The sequence below is a fragment of the Carassius auratus genome, chromosome 2 (genome assembly GCF_003368295.1).
Source record: "Carassius auratus strain Wakin chromosome 2, ASM336829v1, whole genome shotgun sequence".
In the NCBI taxonomy this organism is placed as follows: domain Eukaryota; kingdom Metazoa; phylum Chordata; class Actinopteri; order Cypriniformes; family Cyprinidae; genus Carassius; species Carassius auratus.
The window spans coordinates 8,604,646-8,632,109 of NC_039244.1; the positions used below are offsets into that span (position 1 = coordinate 8,604,646).

At 38.3% G+C, this 27,464-nt stretch overlaps 1 protein-coding gene across 2 annotated transcripts in view; it reads left to right on the forward strand.

Annotated features, from left to right (window-relative positions):
* Window positions 1–13,088: 13,088 nt before the first annotated feature.
* Window positions 13,089–27,464, forward strand: part of fgf12a (fibroblast growth factor 12a) — a 122,847-nt gene continuing 108,471 nt past the window's right edge. Inside the window, exons 1-3 of one of the 2 annotated variants that reach the window (XM_026281940.1) lie at window positions 19,240–20,521; window positions 21,158–21,205; window positions 24,320–24,430. In XM_026281940.1, the coding sequence (XP_026137725.1) occupies window positions 20,326–20,521; window positions 21,158–21,205; window positions 24,320–24,430 (355 nt within the window). In that variant the 5' untranslated portion in view covers window positions 19,240–20,325. Of the gene's footprint in view, window positions 13,712–19,239; window positions 20,522–21,157; window positions 21,206–24,319; window positions 24,431–27,464 lie in introns of those variants that run through there. The other variant, XM_026281948.1, reaches the window with a different exon arrangement.

A 27,464-nucleotide genomic window follows, 5' to 3' on the forward strand; every position in this document is an offset into this window, starting at 1 on the left:
TCGATCATTATAACTGCTGTTTACATCCCTCCACAAGCAGACACTGGCTTGGCTTTGTCTGAGCTTCACGATGCGCTCAGCGGCAACATCAACAAACATCCTGACGCTGCTATTATCAATGCTGGGGACTTTAACAAAGCCAAACTCAGGCAAGTTATGCCTAATTTTTATTAACATGTATCCTGTCCAACCAGAGGACCGAATACACTGGATCATTGCTACACTCAGTTTAAGAATGCCTACAAAGCTCGCTCACTACCGCTTTCGGCAAATCGGACCATGCCGCCATTTTCCACACACCGGAATATCAACAACGGCTAGTTCAAGATCCCCCGGTGCAGAGGGTGGTGACGCGATGGTCCGCCCATTCAGAAGCAACGTTACAGGCGGCTCTTGATTAGGTAGACTGGGACATGTTTCGCGCAAGTTCATCTGACGTCAGCGAGTTCACGGATGCAGCGTTAAGCTTTGTAAACATGCTAGCCGATCAAGCTACGGATACAATAACTATAAGGACATTCTCAAATCAGAAACCGTGGGTGGACAGATCAATCCGTGCAGCAGTAAACAAACGCACTGCTGCTTACAACGCCAGTCTTCTGTCGGGAAACATGAGCGAGTATAAAACATCGTGCTATGCTATCCGGTGTGCAGTAAGAGCCGCCAAACACAGACACAGGGAACGCATAGAGTCACATTTCCAGCTAAATGACTCCCGACGCATGTGGCAAGGACTAAGGACCATCTGTGACTTTGGAAATAAATCCTCTGCAGAGGTGAGAGCAGATCCATCGCTGGCTGACGAGCTAAACACTTTCTACGGCCGCTTCGAAAGCAATCGAAGCAGTGTGAGTCTGCCGATCAGCGCGTCAAGAAGCAGCAGTCAGAGCAGTGATCATCATGCGATCACCGTGTCGGAGGACGAGGTTCGGAGGGCACTAAAGCGAGTGAATGTCTCTTGCTACATCGGTGGTTCCCACCTCATTCAAAAAATCGGTCATCATCCCTGTGCCTAAAAACAATAAACCCTCTTGTCTGAATGACTATCATCCAGTTGCCCTCACATCAATAGTCATGAAGGTCTTTGGGGGACTGGTTAAAAACGTCATCTGCTCCTCCATACCGGATACTTTGGACCCTCTTCAGTTTGCCTATCACCCAAACAGATCCACAGATGATGCCATCTATCACATCCTGCACTCTTCTTTCACACACATCGACAGCAATAACAGGAACTATGTAAGGCTGCTATTTATTGACTATAGCTCAGCTTTTAATACTATAGTCCCCATAAAGCTAGCTTCCAAACTCATAGACCTCGGAGTGAATTCTTCACTCTGCGACTGGATCCTTGATTTCCTCACTGGCAGACCTCAAGTGGTGAAACTAGGCCAGTACACCTCCAGCTCCATCACCCTGAACGTAGGAGCCCCACAGGGCTGTGTCCTGAGTCCCCTGCTCTACTCTCTCTACACACATGACTGCGTGTCTTCGCACAGCTCCACATCCATTATCAAATTTGCTGATGATACTGTGGTTCTGGGCCTCATTCACAACAATAATGAGACCGCATACTTGGATGAGATAGAGAAATTGACATCATGGTGCCAGGATAACTGTCTCTCTCTGAATATGAGCAAAACTAAAGAACTGATTGTGGACTTCAGGAAGAGACTGCAGCAGCCCTATACTACCCTTATGATCAGCGGGACCCCTGTGGAGAGGGTGAGCAGCTTCAAGTACCTTGGTGTAAACATCTCTGAGGACCTGACTTGGACTACTCACATTCAAACACAGGTTTATAAAACCAGGCAAAGACTGTACCATCTGCAACAGCTGAGGAAATTCAGGGTCTCACCAGCAATCCTGAAAACTTTCTATTCTGGGGCTATAGAAAGTGTATTGACTCGTATCTCAGTCTGGTATGGGAACAGCTCCAGTCAAGACTGCAAAGCCCTGCAGAGAGTTGTGCGCTTAGCTGAGCATATTTCAGGGTCTGCTCTCCCCTTTCTGCAGGACATCTACATCAAACGCTGCAGAAGCTGAGCTGCTAAAATCATCAAAGACTCCACCCACCCCAGTAATCATATTTTCACTTTGCTGCCATCTGGTAAGCGCTTCCGTAGCCTGATGGCAAAAACCGAGAGACTCAGGAGGAGTTTCTTCCCCCAGGCCATCAGGCTCTTAAACTCTAAACCAGCTTCTTAACATCCTCATGCCTCCACTTAATGTTCACTTTATCTTTTTACTATATTCACTACCTCACATAGACACACTGACAGTGTCACCCTGTTTTGCACATTTGCTTCTTGTACATTCCTGGCTATCTTAATATTTAAGACTACAGTAAAATGCATATATGCACATTGTACATCCCTGTACATCTTAATATTTAAGACTACAGTTTACATTCACGGACATTATTTTGCGTTCTATATTTAATTCTACAATATACATCTTTTTTATATTTTATTCTTATATTTTTATTGTTTACTTTTATTTCATTCTTACATAGCCATATTTATGTATATTTTCATCTGTGGTGTTTTCTTTAATAATTGCACTGTCCATGGAGCGGACCTGACTCACATTTCACTGCTGGTTATATATGCTATATATAATTTTGTATGTGACGAATAAAAATCGTGAATCTTGAATCTTGAAGCTGTGTGAAGTCCCTTCTTGCTTCAAATACTCAACCATCATCCCCATCCCAAAGAAATCCAAAACTACAGAACTAAATAACTACTGTGGCTTTACTGTCTGTGGTCATTTGTAATTTGAAAAACTGGTGCTGGCCCACCTGCAGGACATCACTGGACCCTTGCTGGATCCTCTTCAGTTTGCCTACAGAGCAAACAGGTCTGTGGATGATGCAGTAAACATTGGACTGCATTATGTTCTGCAACACCTAGACAGACCAGGGACTTATGTGAGGATCCTGTTTGTGGACTTCAGCTCGGCCTTTAACACTATCATTCCAAACCTCCTCTTGCCCAAATTAACTCAGCTCTCCGTGCCCACCTCCATCTGTCAGTGGATCAACAGCTTCCTGACAGACATGCAGCAGCTAGTGAGGCTGGGAAAATATACATCCAGCTCCCATTCAATCAGCACCAGAGCTCCCCAGGGCTGCATTCTCTCCCCACTGCTCTTCTCCCTGTACACTAATGATTGCACATCTAAGGACCCCTCTGTCAAGCTCCTGAAGTTTGCAGACGACACCACACTCATCGACCTCATTCAGGACAGTGATGAGTCAGCTTACAGACAGGAGGTTGAAGAGCTGGCTGTCTGATGCACTCTTATCAACCTGGAGCTTAACGCGCTCAAAACAGTGGAGATGATAGTGGACTCTGCCTCTGCACTTCATTAACTGTCTGGTTCAGCTCAGGTTCTAAATCTGACCTCAGAAGATTACAGAGGGTAGTCCGGACTGCTAAGCGAATCATCTGTTCAACCCTCCCTTCCATTCAATAACTGTACTTATGTGAGCAAAAGGGCTGGTAAAATAACTCTGGACCCCTGACATCCAGTACATTCCCTCTTTGAACTCTTGCCATCTGGTCGACGCTACAGAGCACTGAGCACCAGAACGACAAGACACAGGAACAGTTTCTTCCCTCATACAATCAATCTAATGAACACTTGATAATAACTGTGGAACACACTACACTATTTATATTTATATACACATACACTTATTTATCAAACACACATACTTAGTGTACACTTAAATTTTACACATAATATACCTGTACATACAACTGTTTTTTTTTGTAATATATTCCCCATATATTTTGTATATTGTCATTCCTTACCTACTGTTTTGTATTTATTTTTATTTTTATTTTTTTAATTATTTTATTATGTGTTTTTTGTTCTGTTGCTGTCATTATGTTGCACTGTGGAGCTTCTGTCATGAAAACAAATTCCTCATATGTGTAGACATAGCTGGCAATAAAGCTCATTCTGATTATTGACACTGCAAACATAATGGTATATCAACCATCTCATGCACTGCCTAGTTAAAAACTACAGTGAATCAGGTTCGATGATAAGTGGGCTACAGATGCTCTGACTAGAAGCTTAATTGTGGCTATGTACAGGCTACGTATTGAACATGTCAAAGAAATGAAATTAAACACTTTGTAAACGCTGTTGACTTTGGTTACATGATGGAATATCATACATCTCACAAGTTGTTTTGGCAAAAAACGACATGTAACCAAATTCAAGGTTATTTGGGCTAGAAATGGATCACACATAGCCAGACTATATCAGGTCTATAATTTTAACCGAGATGGTGAAATTTAGGGTTATAGCGATAAACACAATATTATAATACCGCGCTATTGACAAGCAAACCACAGAGGAAAGATAGCAACAGCAGAAACCGTGGCAACCGCAGTGTTCAGTTTTTTTTTTTTATATATAAGGCTGTGGCCTTCTTGTTTTTTTCAATTTGTCACTGTGCATTCAATGTTAAATACATTAATGATACAATATGGTTACGACTGTAATTTTCTCGTGAGCTGTTGTAGCTTTATGGTGCTTCGTTTGTTTTGAATAGGCCAGCTGAAACGATGGGAGGCGCTCGATCTCGTCCCAAAACCTAATGTCACGTCACCAGTTTGGGAACATTTTGGCTTTCAACCCAATGAAAAGGGCGAGCAAGCGAATATAGATGAGCCGATATGCAAAATTTGCTGCAAAAAGGTTCCTGTGACGCGCCAATACATCTAATTTGAGGTCATCGGGACATTCTAAAACACTTGAAAAACGCTTTACGTGGTTTAATGTACTAATACAGTGATATTAACAGACAAAACTCACTAAACATCATATTAATAAAGCAACTATCTACAAAAAATCAGATGATCCCTGAATATGAACTCAACGCGTTTAATAACATGTTAAGCCTTTTCCTCCCATAGAAAACCATCATAAGGCTTAACGTGTTATTAAACGACTTGCATTCATATTCAGGGATCATCTGTTTGTTTGTTTGTTTTTGTACATCGAATATTTTATTAGTATAATGTTTAGTGAGTTTGGTTTTTAAAAATAACTGTCTTAGTACATTAAGCCACATTAAGCATTTTCTTATAATGGTTTTCTATGGGAGGAAAGGCTTAACGTGTTATTGTTGCATTCATATTCAGGGCTTTTTTAGAGATAGTATACTTTATTAGTATGATTTTTAGTGAGTTTGGTCTGTTAATATCACTATCTTAGTACATTAAACCATGTTAAGCGTTTTTCACGGTAAGCATTTTAGAGTGTCGCCTGTCATCCACCTAGCTTCCCCCTCAAGCATCAGGTCATGGAGCAACATCAAAAAGAACAGCTGAGACCGGCCGACAGTTAGGAGTAGCTGAAGTCTTTGCAAAATCTGTAAAATACAGCTGTGAAAGTAACAGGCATACCTGCTGAAGTCACGGACAACCTCCGCTTCAGTGCCCATACCCAAGAGAGCGTGAGCAGATAACGAGCTCACACGCTATCTGCATGACGAGTGCATCGACTCAAACGCAAATCCACTGTCCTGGTCGGCCAGTGGTGGCGCGATAATCAGTCTAGATTTCCGCTGCTGTCAAAGTCGCACGCAAATATGTGTAATACATGTTAGAACTCTTTGATTTCTTTTTCTTTTTTTTTTAATTGGAAAAAGCATGTTCTTGTTGCTGTTTGGCATTTAACAATAAACAAAAATGTTTTAAAACGTGTCTCTCTGTCAGTTAAAAAAGCAACAATATATGCTACATAACTCAACGAAAGAGCTTTTTATGCTGAAAAATTAGGATATATTAGGTATGTAAAAAAAAAAAAACGCGGTAATACGGCATATCACGCTATTGAGCCACCCATAATAACCACAGGGAGAATTTCTTAACCGCGACAGCCTGAAATTATTGGTTATTGCTTGATGGGTTACATCTTTTTTAGTGGTGGAAAGAATACTAAGAAATTGTACTTGCTACTTAAGGAATACAGGTGCATCTCAATGAATTATAAAGTCGCAGAAAAGTTAATTTATTTCAGTAATTCAATTCAAATTGTGAAACTCATATATTAAATAAATTCAGTGCACACAGACCAAAGCAGTTTATGTCTTTGGTTCTTTTAATTGTGATGATTTTGACTCACATTTAACAAAAATCCACCAAGTCACTATTTCAAGAAAATAGAATATGCTGACATGTCAATCAGCTAATGAACTCAAAACATCTGCAGAGGTTTCCTGAGCCTTCAAAATGGTTTGGTTCCCCCAGTTTGGTTCATTAGGTTACACAATCATGGGGAAGACTGCTGATTTGGCCAGAAGACAATCATTGACACTGTTCACAAGGTGGGTAAGCCACAAGCATTTATTGCCAAAGAAAGAAAGCTGTTCACAGAATGCTGTATCCAAGCATGTTAACAGAAGGTTGAAAAAAGTGTGGAAGAAAAAGATGCACAACCAACCAAGAGAACTACAGCATTATGAGGATTGTCAAGCAAAATCAATTCAAGAATTTGAGTGAACTTCACAAATAATGGACTGAGGCTGGGGTCAAGGCATACAGATGAGTCAATGAATTTGGCTACAGTTGTCATTTTCCTCTTGGTAAGCCACTCCTTAACCACAGACATTGTCAAAGGCGTCTTACCTGGGCTAAGAAGAAAAAGAACTGGACTGTTGCACAGTGGTCCAAAGTCCTATTTTCAGATGAGAGCAAGTTTTGTGTTTCATTTGGAAACCAAGGTCCTAGAGTCTGGAGGACGGGTGGAGAAGCTCATAGCCCAAGTTGCTTGAAGTCCAGTGGTAAGTTTCCACAGTCGATTTGGGGTGCAATGTCATCTGCTGGTGTTGGTCCATTGTGTTTTTTGAAAACCAAAGTCACTGCACCCATTTATCAAGAAATGTTGGAGCAGCTTTCTTCTGCTGACCAGCTTTTTGAAGATGCTGGTTTCATTTTCCAGCTGGATTTGGCACCTTCCCACACTGCCAAAAGCACCAAACGTTGATTAAAATGACCATGGTGTTGGTTTGCTTGACTGGCCAGCAAACTCACAAAAGTATTGCTACTGAAGCACTGGAAAATAATATGACTCAAGTAAAAGTAAAAAAGTAGTTGGCTGAAAAACTGTTAAGTAATTGTTTTACAAAGTACTTTAGCATTATTTTTCTATTTTTACTCAAAACGAGATGATCTGATGTGAGCATTATGGAGCAGGGTTAACCCTAATCCTAACACTCATGTACTCTAATGTCTGTTTCACAAGTGAGGCCTAAGGAATCCCTTATATGGACAAATTCATCAGATATCACAACAGCTGAATAACATGCAGATAGAGACGCTCTGTCTGATGAAAAGTGTGAGACAATAAACACACTTGCAATGCAATGTTAACTGACAGCTTGTATCACAGTACATATTTTAATAAAGAATATTTTCTGTCTCACTGTAAAAAGAAGCAACATGGAACCGCATAAGCTAACTGTTTCAAACACGACTTATGTTATATAGTGATTTTGGAGCTTAGCATGATATTAGTCACATAAATTGTCATGTTTGAGGCTATGCTAAGTAAACTAAGTATCCCTGTCGCCAGGAGCAACTCTTTTATAACTAATTTTGAAAAGTACATCTATGTATAATATTATGTGGTTGTTTTTAAGAAGGGCAAAGGCAAAGAAGGCTAAGTAAGGGCTTAAAAGAAAAGAAAGGGTTTAAAACAGTGTGAACTGAAATGTGCCAGTAAAGAATAATGTGGGGTTTGGGTAAGGTTGGGCATAATTTAAATTTTTATGATTCCAATTCTTGTCCATTCACAATTTTGATTCCAATAAGGTAAAATAAATACATACATACATGAATAAATAAATAAATAAATAAATAAATAAATCTTAGATATCATCTTATTGTAAAATATTTCCTTGTTAGCTAAATACTATGAAAGTCAACAAGTCAAGTCAAGTCATCTTTATTAAAAAAAAACAAAAACAAAAAACACTTTTAACGATACAGACTGTGACAAGGCAACTGAACAGCATTAAATAGGAAAATAATGTGTAAATAATGCAGAAAGGCAGTTCATCATTAAATGTGATGTGATCTAGGAAAGCCCAACACATGGTGAAATTGTACCCTTATTTGATATGAAAACTGAGTTCAACCCCTTTAATTTTGTGCTTTAATGCAACAAAAGTTATGGCTGATATCTGAATTTGGCTGACTGCTATGATTTTCTGGAATTAAATTTTAAGAATAATGGGTTTAAAGTGAGACTGGTTTGACTTTCACTTCTACTTAATGATCGTTGTCTTCCAGGAGTGCTATACTGCATCATTAGAGACACAGACTACCGTTAGCCCAAAAGTGGACAGTTGTTGATTGTTTATCATGATGGGCATAGTCTCTGATCTTTTGATCACCCCTTGTATGTTTGGATAGCACAAATAGTGTACCTTGCAGTTTAACATCTCTGGATGTTAAGTAGTTAATTATAACATCTTTTAGGGCACTGACACCATAACGATTGAGCAAACTGAGACGAGCATGATTGTCTAAGTGAGCAGCTTCAGACTGCGTTGTTTTCTTGCACTCCACCATATTAAGTGATATTAAAATAAATAAATAAATACAAACTTTTAGTGCGTAGTTTACACAGGACTGACGGGAAATGTACATTGATGTACCTTTATTATATACGTTACTTGATTTATTTGATAGGTTAACTGTTTTTGGAAGTCGTGGCCTAATGGTTAGAGGGTTGGACTCCCAATCGAAGGGTTGTGAGTTCTAGTCTCGGGCCGGACAGGATTGTGGGTGGGGGGAGTGCATGAACAGCTCTCTCTCCACCTTCAATACCACGACTTAGGTGCCCTTGAGCAAGGCATCGCACCCCCAACTGCTCCCCGGGCGCCGCAGCATAAATGGCTGCCCACTGCTCCGGGTGTGTGCTCACAGTGTGTGTGTGTTCACTGCTCTGTGTGTGTGCATTTCGGATGGGTTAAATACAGAGCACAAATTCTGAGTATGGGTCACCATACTTGGCTGAATGTCACTTCACTTTCACTTTCACTTTTTGTGGTGTTTAGAGAAAGCACCTCCGAAGCATGTTCTTAACATGAGAGAAAGTCAAGTCTTTTCTGTTTGCTGCAATAAATCACTTTTTTTCTGCATTAAACAAGTTCATTTTGCCAAGATATTTCCAGATAAGATAGACAAGATGTTATAGAATAATAATTTATTGAAACCCTAATTTTGACAAAAAATTTACATATGACCTATTTTTAGAATTTCCTGAAAACATTGCAATGCAACATCTGACGGGTTTTCCCAGATTGCATCACAAATTCAGTGATGTCCTCATTCCGCTCAGTTCAGTTTAAATAATATTTGTGTACTCAAGTTGACGAAATTGCTGGAAATTACGTGTACCCAACTAAGCAATCCAGAGTGACAACCACGGGAGAAAACAGACTCAGTTGAGGGGCGAGTTCTCCTCTGGCCAGACAAAACCAGCAGTTCAATTCCAGGCTGCAGCAAAGTCAAATTGTGCAGAAGAATATTATTTTTCCTGTAATCTAGTTCGTGGCTGTAAAGGTCCTTTTTACGTGCTGATCCACCATCTGGGCTGGATACGTACTGGATCCGGGTGACCGTAGTGACCATTTGATCTGTATACAGACTGGATCTGGTGGCTACGGTGACCTTGGAATAAGAGAGAAACAGACTAATATTAGCGTAGATGCTGTTCTTCTAACAATGTAGTAAGTACATTGTGTGTTAGACAGGCTAAAGAACACTTAGAACAGAGAAAACAGCCCATGAGTCTTTGGTCGCCGTCAATTTGGCAAGTAAGATATGTTCCTGGATCAACAACTTTTGATGATCGTGGATCAATTTTATTGTCCAAAAATATAGACTTTACGCAATCCCAACCCCTAAAGCTTAACCATACCCATAATGTATTCCTAAAATCTGAGGGAAGTGATAGCTGAGCAGCAAGGGTATAGAAGTACCTAATCCTAAGCCTAAAACAGATTGTTCCTGAAAAGTAAAAATGTATCTATTCTGATTGGTTGATTGGAATGTTTTTTCAGGATCAACAAGGATGTTGATCCAGGAAAACTCTGTACTTGTTGAAATCATGCTCACCTTATTGGTCTTATTGACTTGAATGGTCTAAATTCACATTGAAAGTTTATAATTATAATTAACCAAGATGGACTCAAGGCTTTTTTTTTTTTTTTTTGGTAGGACAAAAAAAATAGCATTTTATTTAACATGTTAGTCCATACCGAGGCTTGGGAATCCAAAACTTATTCCAATTCTGAAATTGGATGCAGCTGCCTCAGTGCTGGCTCTCCAGTGTTTGTACTGTTTTTGTTTATTTTACTGTTTTTTGTTTCTTAAACTCAAACAGTTTTACCAGGGATGAACTGCTGAACATACGGCAGAACACACTACAAAATCCTCTATTGGATTTCAATTATTCCTATGTTTCAATTATTCCTATGTTTCTGAATGTTCTAGTTGGTGGAGCAGTGGCGCTGATCAAATGCTTCAGGACCTGCAGACAGGGGAAGCGAGCCAATGTGCTTGTCAAGTTCAGGAAGCACGGATTTCGAACGCAATTGCCTAGCGTCCATCTGGTGATTTTCCACTCTCTACTCAACAAAACGGACAAACTACTTCTACTCTCCAGGACTAAAAATGATTTTTCAAACTCTGCTACTCTGTATTTTACGGACACCTGGCTGAATGATGCCAGGTGAAGATTTGCTGTCCTGATCTGAAAGCGCTCTTCATTAACTGTAATCCATTCTAATTTAATTTAAATTTTAATTTAATCCATTCTGTTTGCTGTGGGAGTTTTGCTCATTCTTTCTTGTGAGTGTTTACATTCCTCCACAAGCACATGTGAGCTCAGCTTTACAAAAACTTGCTGATCAGATCACAGACACAGAACGTCAACACCCAGACTCTTTGGGACTTTATTAAAGCAAATCTTTCTTGTGAACTACCTAAATACAGACGGCATGTTACATGTCCCAACAGAGACAATAATATATTGGATCACTGTTACTCCACAATTAAATGAGGCATACCACGGGCTGCTTTTGGGCTCTCTGATCACTTTAGTTCATCCTATACCAACCTACAAGCAGAAACTGAAATCAGCTAAACCTGTATTAAGGAATGTAAAAAGATGCACTAATGAAGCAGAGCAGCATTTACAAGCTTGTTTTGATCCCACTGACTGGAGTGTTTTTGAAGCTGCTGCTACCACCGATCTGGATGAGCTCACAGAGACTGTAACATCTTATATTAGTTTATGCGAAGACATGTGCATTCCTACCAGGACTCATCTTATCTACAACAATGTCAAACCATGGTTCACAGCAAAACTCAGACAACTCCGTCAGGCCAAAGAAGATGCTTGCAGAAATGGGGATAGATTCTTGTATAAACAGGCCAAATACACACTGGAAAAGGAGATCAGAGTGTCAAAGAGGAATTATACTGGAAAGCTAAAGAACCCATTCTTTTCCAGGGTCCCACTTACTATTAAGTGTCGCTAATACCTGTGTACTTACATAGTAACTAAATATGTACGTAGTATGTAACCACTGTGTAAGTACACATTGTTACATAGTATCTACAGCTGTAATATTTCGGTAATTACACACGTTACAACCTTCAGGATGGTTGGTGTAAGTACAAATGTGTAACAGGACATTGGTAACAACACTTTTCACTTCACCAAGTACTCGTGTAACAGGAATTATATAATAACATTTTGTAACAACATGTATAAGAGTAATTGGAGCCATTTGATCCAGGGGTTGGAGAAGGGTGGGTTTATGGGAGGAAATGGGATCCAGTGGGTGGAGATGGGTAGGTTTGGGGATATGTAAAGTGGGAGGATGTGGTGCACCACATAATTAATCAGGAACTGTCACTTAATATGAAGTGTTAACACAAACCTCAGTTTATATGTAAAGCCAAATTTACTGGCTGCTGCGGTGTGTAACATCAGAGTAATTACATGATAAATCTAATATAAAGTGAAACACTTTACCAAAAAGTGCTGTTAGTCCTGTAACACATTTGTACTTTCATTAGCAAAACATTTTGATACCAATGTCCTGTTACACATTTTTACATACACATACCATTCAGTGGGTTGTTACATGTGTGCCTTTACACAAATATTACAGCTGTAGATACTATGTACCAATGTATATTTACACTGTGGTTACATACTATGTACACATCTAGTTACTAAGTAAGTACAAAGGTATTAAGGACATAATATAAAGTGGGACTTTTCCAGTGATCCTGCTTCAGTATGGAATGGTCTGAAAGAGATCACCAATTACAAGACACAATCCCCCAGCAGTGAGGAGAATCAACAACTTGCAGACAATCTGAACGAGTTTTATTTGCACGTTCAAAAAACAAAACAGAAAAAAAACAATCATGACTCCTGCAACCCTCCTTTCCTTCCTCCAGAACTCCAAATCTGAGACGATAACGTGTGTCAGGTATTCAGACAGAACAAGAGAAGAAAGGCACCAGGCCCACATGGTGTTACTCCAGGGTGGCTGTAAAATCTATGGCCATGAAATCATTTGAAAGACTGGTTTTGGCTTATCAAAAGGACATCACTGGACCCTTACTTGATCCTCTTCAGTTTGCATACATATTTATAAATACATATATACACACATACATGCTTGTATGTGTGACATGGATTCAGAGATGTTCGGATCCATATGCAGTAGTTTATTAAAGAATGGTCAGACAGGCAGAAATCAGGATATATATATATATATACTTTTTTTCAGTTTAAATTTTATTATCCTAAGTTGTTAAAAATTCCAGATTTTTTATCATGATATTTATAATTAAGTTTATTGTATTTATACTATTTTGTTTTTTATTATTTTGTATTTTTATCATTTAGTGTTGTCTTAAGTTGTGCAAGTTAAAAAATATATTTTTCGTAATAAAAGCTGTACATTTAATTTGTTTGGATGGATTGCCTTTTTTTTTTTTTTTTTTTTTTAAAATAGGTGTATATATATGTAGGCATTCATTAGCTGTCTATTTGATGTCTAGTCAATTCTTGGGCTACGGTTAGATGTCTATAAAATTTTCACTGACAGCCCAAATTCAGTCTTGTTTTAGCCTAGACATCTGGGTTGTGTTAAGACGGATATAAGACGTTTTTTAAACGGAAAATTGCTTGCTTGGCGGACGTTCATTTCGCCAAGGCCATTCATTTTGTCATTCCCTGATGTTTAACTTTATCGTGCATGGACCTCTCGTTTCAAGTCTGCTTGTAAAGACCTAGGAATATGCAAAATACCCTAACGTCCTTGCGTAGCCTGCATCTGGAGCTAGCTAAGCTAAGGCCAGTACATAGTTTGCATCTGGAAAAGAAGGAACAAGATGCACTCAAGATGCCTCACTCGAGGCTCTCTTCCTTTACCCTTTGTTGTTTTTGATGCACCTAACACAGAAGCTGCACTGGAGGGGCTCACACTACAGTCACCCTCTATTGTGATTCCGTGCTCGTTTGCGTGGATTGACGAGGGATCCACGCCAACTCACATCAATGAGGATTCTGAGGCTCTTTGTGAAGAAAGGAGCGCATATGCTGCAGTGTTTTTGTGGACAGCGATTGGAACCGACCAGAACCACCAGCGGTGAGACATTTAGTTGTGCATGCTCTCCGTTAAGCGATGAAAAACGCTCTCATTGGCCGGCGCTGGTGAGCACATCTTCCGTGTCTGAGGTACTATGCGTTCCCACTGCACGCATTTGTGCTAACTTGTTTGTGAGGGCTCATGCGACTTCTTCTTCCGACCACTCATGTCATTCCATCTCACACCTTATGACACGAAACACATCATCATGGTCATGAGCACGACCGCTTCTGCAAGTAAAAGCAATTTTGAGCCGAAATTCGTGTCAAGGACATTTCTTTTTAACAAAGAATGCAGGGTGAATGTAGGAAACGATTGTTGTATATGCAGCAAATGTGGTATGCGAAGCTATGGAAGATAGACGCGTCCCGAGCTCAGCTGAGGTGAGATGAGCTTTCTAAAACAGCCACCGGCAAAAGAGCTGGGTGTCCTCCAGGACAGGGAGCTCCGGTACGTCATTCAGCACCCTGGACAACAACTCAATTCCGCATCGCTCCCAACTCTGCTACAGTTGAAACTCACCTCAACCAGAGTAACTTGTGCTTCTCACTGGACATTTCTGACCTTGTAATCATATCATAATACATTTTGTAATTTATTTGCCAGCTGGCTAGCTAGTTAGTTTAATTAGCATACCCATATCTTTCTTTTCAATTTTGTGCATACATACAGTGGAAAATTACATACTTAAACTTAATTATTTCATTTTATGAATGCTAGATTATAGTCCTAGTTGTGGTCTTTTTTAAAAGTCATTTAAACACACTTTGGGGAATTAAAAGCAAGCAGTAATGTAACGGACATTGAAACAAAATTAGAGAAGGTTTAATTAAATAAGCAGTTAACTCTAGCAAAATCATTCCATGGTGTCAGTGTTGCCAGTTAAGATGTTTTAAAAATGCTATTTCAAAATACTACATAAACATCATGGGCTAGTACACAGTCATTAAATTGTAAATTTTACCTCTATATTGATATTCTTTCTGCTAAGAAAGCAGAAGTGTTTTAATTAGTCCAACATGAAATGCTGTCAAATCTTTTTTTAATTTTTCATTGATGTAAATTGTATTTTATTATTACATTATTTAATCAGTTTGATGATTGATTAGTAATAAAATTGTTATTGTCGTAATTTACTTTCAGAAATTACTTTGCTTAATATGGTGTAGAAGAGTTTTGGTCACAAAAGGTTCTGGCCAAAAATAAATAAATATATCAATCTTTTCTTGTGGCACCCCCCAGTGATTTTGTGCCCTGGACAACTACCTATGTCTACCTGGTCAAATTGCATAAATGTACCTGGGTGCACTTTTTAGCGAGATGCAAAATGCGTACCGATAAGTACATGTCACTGCAGTTTCCAAAAGCACTAGAGGCAGTAAAAAACCGACACCTATTATTCCTTTTCACACAGATTTACTTTATATATATTATTTCTTATTTCTTATTTCACAATTACTTGAAGAATATCTTGCTATGACTTCAATACAATATTAATATGCTGGGAGATCTGAAAAATGATCCTTTATGATGTTAGCGTCACACATTTCAGCTTCATATCAATGGGTTTTCCTAGGTGGCAGGTTTGTAAAGTAGCTCATTGAGTACAGAAATGTACAGAAACGTACTGTGTTACCACGGTTTGGCAAATCAGTCCAAATCTGCATATATGGAATTTCAAATTACACGGTTGCATCAACAAATGCATTCATATATCAATTTTGCATTTGTTAACACTATTGGTTAGGTCTAATGTTGGGTTTTGTGTAGGGCAGGGGTGCCCAACCCTGCTCCGGGTGATCGACTGTCCTACAAAAGTTTAGCTCCAATACTAACCAAACACACCCAAAGCAACTAATTAAGGTCTTCAGGCTCACTTAAAAATTAAAGGCAGATGTGTTTGATTAGGGTTGGAGCCAAACATTGCAGGACAGTCGATTGCCAGGAACAGGGTTGGGCACCCCTGGTGTGTGGCATATATCCAACATCATAGAGCATTAAATTTTAGCTACAGTCCCCAGATATTTGAATTGTGAACCGCCACAATCGTGCCAGGGTTCACAAATTGAACCAGTGTTTTAGTACCACTCAGTGGAAATTTGTCTTTGAAACTGCGGCGAAATGTGCAGTAAGGTACGTAAAAACGGTGTTGCACAAAAATTGAACAGTGTTACGTATTTTTATGAGATCAGGTTGGCCTACATTGCCTATGCTACGGGCAGGCCCTGCTAACTGAAATGCTTGTGCTGTGTAATCCTTCACTTCATTAGGCTTCAGCTTCATAAAGCCTCTGCTGACCTATACACCTTTTCTTTTTGTCCATTATTTTGCAGGAAACTTAACTTTGCACAGAAGATCGGAATCTCTTATGCCTTTTTTTTTTTTTTTTTTTTTTTTTTTTTTTTTACTGCTTTGAATGTGTATCAAAGAGCACAAGAAACAGAAACTTTGAACTCAATGCAAATATACATTATAATACAATAATGAAGCAATTTTCCTCACAAGCAATTATTTATTCTAAAATAAAAATAAAAAGTTTAAAATGCAATATTTTTAACCAAACAACAGTAAGCTAAATGTGGTATTGTCTCTCCCACATTAAAATGTTTTAGATAAAATGAAGATTAAAAGCATATTGTGACTCTGTTATTTATTTATTAATTTATTTTGGTATGTATTATATATGTTGTAATATGCCAAGCCTATGGAATACTCAGTTTTATACAATATGTTACATCAGGTCACTGATGTAAAACACTTTGTGCTTTATCACAGGGGTGCTGAACTCCTCATATTTTGGTTGCATATGGCCCCATGACTAAATTGGGTTTTGAAACCAGGACAGGTGTTCTGAGGAGCATGTTCAGGCATAATGCACAAATCACCATATGTAATGATTGTCACTCCTTTGTTGAATTTGGTTAAGTGTCATTCAAAATAAGTGTAATAACAGGAAGATTTGCCATATCTTGCAAATGATGGACATTTTGCATAGGACGGTATTGTGAACATGCAATACAAGTATATTTGATTCATGCTTCTTAAACATTTGAGCATAGTAAATTGCTTGGTCTATGCCCTTTGGATCATTGTGTTGATGTTTGCATGTTATGTAGTGTGAATAAAAACATAGCAATACAATGATTTGATAATTTAAACGCATAGTGCTGGTTCAGCTAATGGAAGTGCATAATGCAACACACTCTCAACACAACAAAATATTGATATAGGCTGATAAGAGGGATCTTTGTGCATTTCCATATTATGACCAATATGTATTTATTAAATATGTAATGTGTTCTTAATACATTATTGGATTTGGAATATTGGACTGCATTGGAATTTATGACCATACTTAGATAAGTGATTCTTAATTAACTAATTTATTCAATGATGCGGTCAGTTATATCTCACATTCAGTCTCTGCAGTTGGTATACCTTAATTTGTATATTATTTAACATGGTAAATTAATATATCCTGTTTACTACATCTCTTAAAATACCATTCAGTATGTTAAGCTGGAAGTAACTCAAAATAATTTTTATAATATAAGTGTTGGTTTTGGTCTGAGTTTTGTCTAATGTAACATCACTGCACTTGTCATGTAACAGAAATACTACATCATTAAATGTTTGCTGTTTTTCAGCAAAGCCACTTGCAATCAGGGACATACACAGGCATTTTGAGGGGCCATGGACAAAATCACTGGATGTGGGGCAGTTTTTGCTTGGCAAATGGCGTGATGTGATTGTCACTGAGTACAGATTTGAAGATCATTAATGAATTTAGGTTATAAGTGCATTGTCATAGTCTGTCAAGTAACCCTGGCCTGAACACTTGCTGACAATCAATTGTAGTTGAGGTTTTAGGGAAAACTGTTATCATTCTAGAATTGCATAAGGAACTGCTTTTGTGTCAGAGAATTTATGTTACAGAAGTCTTCTAATTTCTTCTAATTTTGTTACCAGATTCTCCACAGCATTTGGAAGATTGTTAATTCAGACCAAGTACCATTAATTAGAAGAGCATCGAAGTGCAGCTATACTTAAATGGCATGGTACAAATGTAGATGCTAGAAGACAGCTGGAAGTGCATTCTTAGACCCACATTAAATTTAGAAAAGGATGAAAGAGCACACTTCTAGAATGAATCTTTAATGCTGCTATTTTGCACAAGGCAAGAGCTTTTCGTGTCAGAGCCATGTGATCCACCTACTGCATTGTGGAATGCCAAACCTGACAAAATCACTTCTAGTATTTGGTTTGGGCACAACTAGGTGTCACTGTGGCCTTAAAGTTTCCAACTTAGCCTACTCTGACTCGATTACTATTCCTGAGGTAAAACATGCCCTCTTCATTACCCCAAGGTCAAGACATGCAGAAATAAATAAATTAGAAAAAAAAAAAATCCCGAGACTGCGCTCTACCCGCTCCGGGGGAGCCACTCACGGTGCCCATGGGTACCTGGGGGTAAGGACAGACAGACGAGGAGAGAGAAAAGGAGACGGAAGAATGAGGAGCGACAGAGACGAGAGAAAATAAAAAAAAATAATACAATTGTTCTGGTTCCATGAACTCTTCCATGGTGCCTATGTGATAAGTCAGATACCTTTGGTGTGAGAGACCCGGGTTTGAATCCACTGTGCAACACCAAAGTGTCCCTGAGCAAGACACTTAACCCCTAGTTGCTCCAGAGGCGTGCGACCTCTGACATATATAGCAATTGTAAGTCGCTTTGGATAAAAGCATCAGCTAAATGAATAAATGTAAATGTAAATGCCAGGCGGCGGCACTGGATAGCCCTGGTGGGACGGCATGACACTCCTCTGCCGCCTGATGGATGGTGATGGTTCCTCCTGTTTCGGACAGCTGGCAGGAGTCCCCCGTTCCCTGCTCCTCCCCATTTAAATAACACTTTAATAACAAAATAAACACAAAACAGCGCGACAGCCCCTCAAGGACGACTGCCGTACACAAACAAAACCAAAACGAAATCCAGGCCTGGTCCTCTCTCGTCCTTCACTGTCATAGCTCCTTTTTTGTATCCTTCCAGTTTTGCTCCATGGGACTCCAATATATGTATTTATTGGTATATTTATTCAGTTGGTCAGGTTTGGTATTTTATATTGTAAGGCACAGTGCATGACACAAATGCAGCATTGTGGTGTTATGACGGTGGTAGTTACATCTGCATATCTAAAGGGGAAGTGTTGTGTTAATGCATTAATGTTTAAAGTAGAACATTACATCTCTGTAGCAGTTTAAACTAGTTAGTAGAATACTGCAGCACTATAACGTAAAACAACATTTCTATAGGACTATTATCTTGTTACTACATCATAGTTACTTAAATTGATTATCTTAGTTCAGACACAAAAGCAGCATTCTACAGTATTACCTACAAATATATTTTAGATTAGATGTGTATATTTTATTATTAGTTAGAAAATACAGAAGGATGAAAAGCAGAAGGGGGATCTGTGTCATTATGGTGCATTTTAATCTGTATGGTAAACAGATGGACAGACATATAAATTATATGTGAGCATTTGCAGCCTATGTTGTCAAATTGATTAAGTTGGTTTGTTAATTTGCAGGGTTTTTTTTGTTTGTTTGTTTGTTTGTTTTTCTATTTGCAGCGCGTTGAGCTCCATCGGCCACCGTAAGAATTTGAAATGAGATAATTATTTACGGAATGTGCCACACATAAAGGATGAGCCGGTCATCATATGTTGGACAATCCTCCTCTCCCAATGAATATTTTCTATCTCCTTCACTTGCTCTTGTTTAACCCTGCGAATTCCTCATACAAACCTCAATCACGTATGATTGTGTGTGTAGAGAGAGAGAGAGAGAGAGAGAGAGAGAGAGAGACTATTACACCCTATTCACTGGCTCACTGTCTGTGTGAATCTGTTTGAGTTACAACATTCCTTCAACAGCTTCGTAAGGATTCAGTGTTCTCGCTGTACCTGACCTTTAAATTACAACTCGTTTTGAACAAAATAAGAAATTTCGACGTGAACAACAATGCAATGAACTCTTTCGGAAGTATTATGAAGAGCTGAAAAATAATCAAGAGAGCCCAGTTGTTCCGTGAAGTTGTGCGTGCGTCACTTAAGCCTAGAGCCTGAGAACGCGCTTTCTTGTCACGGACTCCATTTATTATCCGGATTCATGTAAAGTTATCTGGAATGAACTAGAAATGTGGATCATGTAGTAGTCGCTTGAAATAGGAATTACGCGTCTGCTGTCTTCGTACCTGGAATACCTGCGTGACAGGTTACCCATGTTAACATTGGACGTCTTTTTAAATGTTGTTTTTTATTTATTGTTGTTATTATCTATGTGTTTTTATGTGTTGCTTCTAATATGGAGAACGGAAAATGTGCTTTATGTTATCGTGTGTGAGACTCACAGCCGTCTGGGTAGATAATCTGAGAAGAGGATGAGATATCAGTTCCAATGCACAGGATCCTCTGGATGTTTCGCAAGTAATCGGAATGAGATCGGGCTAATTTTGCGCAGAGAATACAGTTTTGTTTATTTATTATTCCCATTTTTTGCGTTAACGGCTGCAATCGTCAAAAAGCTCGTTTAGCTGAATACTCGAGATGGCCGCGATCGCCAGTTCTCTGATCCGACAAAAACGCCAGGCGCGGGAATCCAACAGCGATCGGGTATCTACCTCTAAACGCCGACCCAGTCCCAGCAAAGACCCCCGCTCTCTCTGCAAGCGACATTTCCTGGGGGTCTTCAGTAAAGTCCGTTTCTGCAGCGGCAAGAAAATACCTGTTCGCCGGCGACCAGGTCAGTGCTGGATGCTTTTTAAGACATCAGCCCCCACCCGAAGCCTCTGCTGCAGTCTGTCTAAAGCGCTGCTGGAGGAACATACATCCTCAATTATATATATATATATAATTATATTTTTTTTTGCAATGCAGCGCATCAGGGGTTTCTTAGATTAAATGTTTCACTGATGGAAGATCCAGTTTAAACTGGAAGCTGTGTTTTGTAATATGACAGAATTATCTTAAACCAGGGACAAAAAAGAGAGCAGCTTAATACCCAGCTAGAAACCACAGCTACCAGTTTAGGATGGATTTTCCAACAGAGAATTTTACTGCAGTATAGGGAGGGGTTGTATACTTAGTTTTATTGATGGACGTGGTCTCACTGCCAACTGAATCATGCTTTTGTCCTTTTTTGACTCTCATAAAGTGGCACGAAGTGTATGAAATATATATATATATATATATATATATATATATATATATATATATATATATATATATATAATTACACAGTTGTCCTCTCTTCCTCCTTCAAAACACTTTCTCATCATGTAGAATAAGCACATCCCCCCTTACCAACATATGATCAGTTATTTGATGCCTGTTTCTGAAGGATTTGTCTGTAAAAATGTTTTTCCTTCTCCCCCGTAAGATGCGCCCTCGAAACCTCCACAGGTGTCCCGTAAGGGCATCAGGCTAGGTCAGTAACTCAGCCTCCATCCTTAAGCTGTGTCTTCCAATTACCCACCCCATTTTGTGCTCATGGGGACTAGCTCCTGTCTAACGGCAGTCGCCAATGTCTGTCTTGTCCTTGTAGTATGCCTCCGACTATTGTTCTATCTCTCCCTATTTGTATTGTTTTTATGTATAGTATTTTGTACGGTTTTCCTCTTTGTCTCTTCCTTCCTTTTTTATTTTTTCCTTCTTTCCTCCCCTCTGATACCTTTTTGGTCTCTCTACATTTATTATGTTTCTGTACCCATTATTATGTGTGCTCTGTCCCCTCCGTCTTGTTTCTGTGCACCGAGGCTTCTTTTTGGTCTGTGCTGCTGATGTGTTGTGTTTCTTCTGTCAGTTGTGGTGATTTAAGTAGTCGTGGTTACCATTCACAATTACCTACACATCTGATTTTAACTGTTTCTGTTTCTGGAATGGGGACATATGGAACTTGTACGGTTCAACTGAATAATATTTGTAAGGAGAAAATATGCAGTTTTGATGAACATATGACATGCATTATCTCATGCATATATCCAGGTGCACACAGGCTTAAATACACATGTGAGTGCATACATTCCTATACAGTATGAGTAGAAAAATGCATGTACATTTATTTCACAAACTCACATGTGAGGAGGTAAACCATCTTTTACCAAGTGAGTCTGTAGTGGGTCCAGTTGACACGTGGCAGATTTAGATTTATGTACAAATATTTCCTCAACTGTTGGAAGCTTAAAAATAGAAAAAATAGAAACAGAAGATAATGAAGATAACATCTGGGCTAGAATTAGATATGTTACAATCAGAATTAGTACAATCAGAGTGGTAGAACGAATGGCTGATAAATGAGTTTGATTTTCTTAGGGAAACAGAGAGCATGAATGCTTCACAAAGCTAAGTAGAGTATATTTAGATAAACTGCTGTAACTCCAAACTATCCTAACATAATAAAAACTCATTGGAATATTAATTTTCTGCATTGTCCACACGAATATTTGAGGCCTGTACACCACAAGAAGAATGGTTGGAACAGATCCTTTGATTTGCAAAGCGACAGATTAAAATGATGCACATTCTGTTACAGGAAGAGTTGTAACATACATTCCTATACAGTATGAGTAGAAAAATGCATGTACATTTATTTCACAAACTCACATGTGAGGAGGTAAACCATCTTTTACCAAGTGAGTCTGTAGTGGGTCCAGTTGACACGTGGCAGATTTAGATTTATGTACAAATATTTCCTCAACTGTTGGAAGCTTAAAAATAGAAAAAATAGAAACAGAAGATAATGAAGATAACATCTGGGCTAGAATTAGATATGTTACAATCAGAATTAGTACAATCAGAGTGGTAGAACGAATGGCTGATAAATGAGTTTGATTTTCTTAGGGAAAAAGAGAGCATGAATGCTTCACAAAGCTAAGTAGAGTATATTTAGATAAACTGCTGTAACTCCAAACTATCCTAACATAATAAAAACTCATTGGAATATTAATTTTCTGCATTGTCCACACGAATATTTGAGGCCTGTACACCACAAGAAGAATGGTTGGAACAGATCCTTTGATTTGCAAAGCGACAGATTAAAATGATGCACATTCTGTTACAGGAAGAGTTGTAACTTAAAATTTTGGTCCCACTTTATATTAGGTGGCCTTAACTACTATGTACTTACATAAAAAAATAAGTACAATGTACTTATTGTGTTCATATTGTATTGTAAAACACTTTTGCTGCTATTGAGGTGGGATGGGGTAAGGTTAAGGGAGAGGGTTGGAGGTATGGGTAAGTTTAAGGGTGGGTTAAGGTGTAAAGTATGGGTCAACAGTGTAATTAATTATAAATGTAATTACAGAAATTAAATACAGATGTAATTACATGTAGTTTTTTTTTTAAATATAAGTACAATGTAAAAACATGTATGTACAGAATAAGTGCATTGTACTAAATTATTAATTAAAATGTAAGTACATAGTAGTTAAGGCCACTTAATATAAAGTGGGTCCAAAATTTTTCCTTATGTAATATTTATTATCAATTAAGAGTCCAAGTATGTTTCCTTGGAGAATGAGGGTTTGAAGACCAAAAGGATGGAATTGCACTTGCAGAGACAGTTATAAAACTTGATCTATGATGAGATCTATGATGAACATATTTACGGCACGGTATAAAAGCAATATCCTGATGTAAGCATAAAGCAGGCAGAGGCTCACCATAATGAATGTATAGTTGCAACAGTTCCACTGCAGAGTATTGATAGAGGGAAAACACCGGATAAAAAATTAAGCAGAGAATAATCCACACAACTGCAACCTAGAAAGGCAGTTTGACAGTCATCATACCTGTAGCTGAGCAGAAGGTTAAAGGAGAAGTCTGATAACCAAAACAGATTTCCAGATCCAATGATGCCAGGAACAAACTACAGATAGCAAATAGCGGTAGACAGAATCTAAACATACAACGTTTGTATAAAATAGTCCAAGCAGTCCAATAGTCCAAGCAGTCCAGTAGTCCAAGCAGGTGAATAAAAACACAAGTAAACTAAAATCCTCCTCAGAGAAATAGATGCTAACAGCACCAGCATTCGCCCCAGAAGTCTCAAAATGGGGTCTGCAGTGGATAGATGGGGTCCTTGATGTATAGCTGATTGCGACTATCATGGACATTCACAACTCATATGAGCTCTGGTATTGAAAGCTGTGGAACTTTGCTGCATGCCAGGTCATCCATGTGGCCATCTTCACTCCTCACCTCTCAGGCATTTCTTTAAAAATGTATTATACCTGCTTGTGCAGGTCACCACTCCATCAGAAAACACCTGTTATGGCTACAGCTGGTCTTCTAAACTCCAGGTGTCCATAGTGAAAGTAATAAATGAGGTTGCAGAAGCAAATAAGCAGAGCTTTGTTAACACAGCTATTCACAAGTACATTTACCGCCATTACTGTATCAGAAGTCAAGAACTTATTAAAATAGTTGAATTCTTCTTAACATGCTTTAGTTTACATGCTGAAAAAGATGAAAAAAATATTGTTGGTGTGAATTCTGTTAAAAATGTGTGTTGGGCCGGGGCTGTGTGTTTCTTTTCCAGAGCCGCAGCTGAAAGGCATTGTGACACGACTGTTCAGCCAGCAGGGTTTTTACCTGCAGATGCAGCCAGATGGAACCATCGATGGCATCAAGGATGAGAACAGCGACTACAGTGAGTGATTAGAACTGCACCAAATGTGCATGCAAAGGAGAGTTAATTTTACTACACTAATTGTATATAGGGGAGACCGTGGCTTGTTGTCATATTTTTATCCTCAGTGAACAATCCTCAGGTTTGGTTTATTTATGAAAGTATGTTTCTGTACAATCATTTAGCACAATCTTTAAAGGCATAGGCTAGTAGGCAAGGTTCAGTAAATTATGAGAGAATTTGCATTTTTTCAGTACTGAACATTTCTTTTGAGGAATAGTATAAGTTTAACTTTTTTGTTTTATTGTTAAAGTGATAACTGCTTTCTCATGTGAAGATTTTTGTGTACATGACTAGGTTTTCGTGAATATTTGCCTCTTGGAATATATTATTGTTCTAATAAAATAAGGGGAATAATTAATTTAATTTTAATTGCAAATAATTAATCAATGGAAGAAGAGATGAGTGATATCAGAATTGCTACATCATACTGGAAAGCAGGGCAATCCAACTTAAATATGTTTGCTGAACTTCTCTGTAAACAGCACTCTTTCTACGAGTCACCTTTTTTTTATAGGGCTGTCTAACAAAGGCAATTAGCTGATGACCACAACGAGAGTGGTTAAAAGTGTAAAACATATGTATTTCCCTTTACAGTTTGTCTCGTGTGGAGGAACCTACTTCAATAATAAAGAACTTGCTTATTCTTGCTTAATAATTGTTAATGATTTATCACAAGCATGTTATTATTATTATTATTTATTTATTTATTTTATTTTATTTATTTATTTTTTATTTATTTTTTTATCGATCCTGGAAAATATTCCAGAAAAAAATATAAATAAATAGCCTTTTTTTTCCTCACATAATTTGAGAACTACATTTTAATATAGAAGGTTTACTGTGCATTCGGTCTTTTTGGTTGCCATTGTTATTTCATTTAAATTAAACTCTAATCTGACCTAACCTTAACCCTATGACCTCAAATTTGGAATGAAATGCAAATTGGTTGTTTGTCAATTTCTAATTATTCTTTTTCTGACATTCCATTATTCTAATTAACTCTTTACTTTATATTTTACTCGTTCATTTGGAATCTATGTCGCTCAGAGGTTCTCACGATCACAAACTCTCCATTCTGATCATTAGTCAGAGATTATAACCAATGCCAGAAACATGCTTACTAGTCCTCCAATAGTATTTTGTCTAGCCCCCTTAATGCAACTGCACAACAACTTAGCAATTAGTCAGAAATATATTATTTCACCTGATGTGCTGCCATGCTCCATCTAACCTGAGATCTAGTATGTACTTAACGCTGAGGGGAGATCTGCGGAAATATATGCCTTCACTTTATCTTCTTGAGTAAGTCAGGATAAAATCAAATGCAACAATTTATTATAAGTCAGGTAAATATGTATTATACAAATTACATCAATACAAAACATGAAATTCTCAAAGATAAATCTAATCTCTGCATGGTATGGCACGGTACGGCTTGGTAAGGTTCACTTTTTGTGTTTGGGGTTGTTTGGGGCAAGTGCACCTTTTTTAACACCCAAATTTTTTTTGTCAGGTGTAGAAGTACAGACATTGCTCTCGTTAATAGCAGAGGAGTGGATCCAGCGAGAGCTTGATTTGGTGATGAGGAATGAGAAAGAGAAAGATTTTTAGAAGTAGAGTACAGTAGAGGTGGCTCAACTTTAATGACGTGAATAGTCCCGCCCACTCTAAAGTGATACTACCCTTAAGTGGAAATGCAAACTGTGCCGTACCATACTGAGCCATGCCGTGCCGAGTCGTACCACGCCATAAGAGTAAGGATGCATATCTGACTTAAGTAAAACACATAGTATACTCCACTCTACAGGCTCACCTGGCTTACAGAAGTGACCTGATCTTCTTTCAACATTTCTTAACTACTCAGACCAAAACAAACATCCCCCAAATGGAGATGGAAAATAACAATTAGAATTTGCATTGATCAAGTCCTAGACATGGAGAGTTTACAATTTTTGGGGACAGATGGTAATTTGCATGAAAAACAATGGGAAATGGAACACCCTCTACAGTGAGCAAAATAGTCAAGTCAAGTCAAGTCACCTTTATTTATATAGCGCTTTAAACAAAACAGATTGTGTCAAAGCAACTGAACAACATTAATTAGGAAAAAAGTGTGTCAATAATGCAAAATGACAGTTAAAGGCAGTTCATCACTGAATTCAGTGATGTCATCATTCGTCTCAGTTCAGTTTAAATAGTATCCGTTCAATTGTTTGCAATCAAGTCAGTGACATCACTGAAAATGAAGTGTCCCCAACTAAGCAAGCCAGAGGCGACAGCGGCAAGGAACCAAAACTCCATCGGTGGAGTACAATATGTAGAAGACTATAATGTAACAAGAGCTTGTTCAGGGCTTTATAAGTAATAAGCAAGATTTTAAAATCTATACAATGTTTAATAGGTAGCCAGTGCAGTGTTGACAGAACCAGGCTAATATGGTCATACTTCCTGGTTCTAGTAAGAACTCTAGCTGCTGCTTTTTGGACTAGCTGAAGTTTGTTTATTAAGCGTGCAGGACAACGACCCAATAAAACATTACAATAATCTTACCTAAAGGTCATCAATGCATGAATTAACATTTCTGCATTTGAGATTGAGAGCATAGATCATCATTTGGAGATATTTTTGAGATGGAAATATGCAGTTTCACAAATGCTATAAATGTGGCTTTCTAAGGAAAAATAGCTATCAAATAGCACACCTAGGTTTCTTACTGATGACAAAGTATTGACAGAGCAGCCACCACGTCTTAGAAAGTGTTCTAGGTTATTGCATGTTGAGTTTTTAGGTTGTATAATTAACACCTCTGTTTTTTTTTTTTTTTTTTTCAGAATTTAGTAATAAGAAATTACTCATCATCCAGTTTTTTATATAGACTATGCATTCCATTTGTTTTTCAAATTGGTATGTCTCGCCGGGCCACAAAGAAATATAGAGCTGAGTATCATCAGCATTACAGTGTAAGCTAACAACGGGTTTCCTGCTGATATCT